The sequence below is a fragment of the Fulmarus glacialis genome, unplaced genomic scaffold (genome assembly GCF_000690835.1).
Source record: "Fulmarus glacialis isolate BGI_N327 unplaced genomic scaffold, ASM69083v1 scaffold27149, whole genome shotgun sequence".
Lineage (NCBI taxonomy): Eukaryota > Metazoa > Chordata > Aves > Procellariiformes > Procellariidae > Fulmarus > Fulmarus glacialis.
The window spans coordinates 3,224-5,433 of record NW_009232993.1 but is presented as its reverse complement, the minus strand read 5'-3'; the positions used below and the strand labels follow the sequence as shown (position 1 = coordinate 5,433).

At 38.9% G+C, this 2,210-nt stretch overlaps 1 protein-coding gene across 1 annotated transcript in view; it reads right to left on the bottom strand.

Annotated features, from left to right (window-relative positions):
* NUDT21 (nudix (nucleoside diphosphate linked moiety X)-type motif 21) overlaps window positions 1-2,210 on the bottom strand; it is a 5,446-nt gene that overhangs the window by 1,918 nt on the left and 1,318 nt on the right. The window contains exons 2-4 of the mRNA XM_009585169.1: window positions 1,914-1,977; window positions 930-1,019; window positions 199-274 (exon numbers count right to left, since the gene is read on the bottom strand). Coding sequence (XP_009583464.1) covers window positions 199-274; window positions 930-1,019; window positions 1,914-1,977 — 230 coding nt within the window. The remainder of the gene's footprint in view (window positions 1-198; window positions 275-929; window positions 1,020-1,913; window positions 1,978-2,210) is intronic.

Here is a 2,210-nt window from a genome sequence, read left to right as displayed (position 1 = left end):
AATGAGCATTTACCAGGAACTCAAGTTCAAAGGATCACCTACCTTCAAAACTGGTATCAACACTTAACTTTTTTCAGTGATCATCTATAAACAACTGCAAGCATATGAACACAAACTTGCTACCACATTTCCTTGCATGAAATGCAAGCATTTAGACATTTTTATAAATAAAATCCTTTGTTGCAAACAAACGCTTACCCTTTTCTTGAAGCTGGACCAAGAAAAGCTTTTTGTGCTCTTTTGGTTTTGTAATATGAGCTGGGATATAGGGATACTGGAAGAAAAACAGTAAAAATTGGTTTTACAGAGCTTTGAAAATATTGTGCAATCTTAAGTGCTACTTTATAAATTATAAAGCACTGTGCAAGCTTTCAACATGACGTATATTGTTCTTTCATGGCATCAAATAATGAAAACCACTTTTATAAGAAAGTACTCAGAAAGGAATGCTGTTGCTGTCACAACTATTGACAGGATCTAAAGAGGTACCAGTACTCATGAGCAGTTAAAACAACCCAACAAGATAGAAACGCGTAACAGCAAACTGAGCAAGTATTTTCAGTGTTAAAGCATTTAGAAATAGGGTAGCGAGACTATTTTATTCTCAGGGCATCTGTTCCATATGCAGCAGCGTGAGAGTTTCCGCTGTGGCTAAAACAGGAATTTCAATAGTGTGTCTGGCTCAGCACAGGACTGGAAGCTATTACATCCAGTGGTTTCTCATCCCTCAGGATGGGTATGAGGAGGGAGAGGGGAGTTTCCAGAAGAAAAAGTTTGTAGTTTCTCCTCAGCCACAGAAAGGAGATGAAATAGGTAAAAACCAGACAGACTAATTGCAGCAGGTACTCAAAAAACCCAACTGGCAGGTTGAAGGCTTTTGGAAGAACAACACTTGACTGAAGAAGATGAAAGTCAACATGAGTACTCACCTGTGGAGGTTCAAAGTTCGGTCTCCACCAGTTACCAATGCAGTCATCAATCACCCAGTCTTGCTGAACACCATCCTGACGACCCAGTATCTACCAAAAAATCCAGCTACAGTCAAAACTCTAACTACCCCAAGTTGATTTTTTTAGAAAACATATACTGGAAGCATGAAGACTTGCTGTAATAAGGGTCTGATGTATTTCAGAACTGCTCTGGAACAGCTTTTAATAGCATTTTAGAGTATTTTTGTATAAAGTGACTTTTTTTTAGTAAAAGCCTCACGTGACAGGACAAGGACACTTTTGAGAGCATTTCAAATTCCATGCTGTATTCAGTTGAACTGAGTCCCGTCAGACCAATGGGAAGAATGAAATGCATTGTTACGCTACCTGACAGAATTAGTTTAGGTTACTTGGAGAGCATGGAAAATTAATTGGTGCATTGGGAAGACGATCTCAAAAACAAGTCCTCATCAGTTGTGCTCCGCAATGTATTTTATTGCCCATCTGCATACTCATTTGCCTGAAGCCAGCCAAAAAGCAAAGCTGCAAATGAACACAGGACCTGAGCAGCAGGTAGGGGGGTCAGCTGCTAGACCACTCTGTCACACTCCGACGATGCAGATAAATGAAAACTTACTGCTTTATTTGTTAACTACCTGAGAACATCACAAAAGCATCAAAATAACAGAAGCAATAAGGAGACTACTCTAATGCTTTGACTTACTCTGTTAACTCTAAAATAATCCAACATTCCGATATAGTAACATAACAAAAGAAAACAGACCTCTGTCATTAAGCGTTTGAGCCCTTCTACCTCATCTTCTCCTGGATTGAGTTCACCACCAGGTCTGTTAAAATAATCAAATGATGAAAGCTAAAGTTATGTTTTATTGCATTTACCAACTTTCACAGGTAAGTTTGGATGTGCTTCCAGGCAGGGAAGTCCAACATTCCGATATAGTAACATAACAAAAGAAAACAGACCTCTGTCATTAAGCGTTTGAGCCCTTCTACCTCATCTTCTCCTGGATTGAGTTCACCACCAGGTCTGTTAAAATAATCAAATGATGAAAGCTAAAGTTATGTTTTATTGCATTTACCAACTTTCACAGGTAAGTTTGGATGTGCTTCCAGGCAGGGAGTTACAAATTCACTCGAGGCCCTTAAGTCAGAAGTTCCAAATCTAACTTTGCTGAATTTGAAGACAGTAGGATAGCTTTCACCAAAACCGTGACTAAAATGGCTACTGTATGTCCCTTAAAAAAACCACCCATTATATAA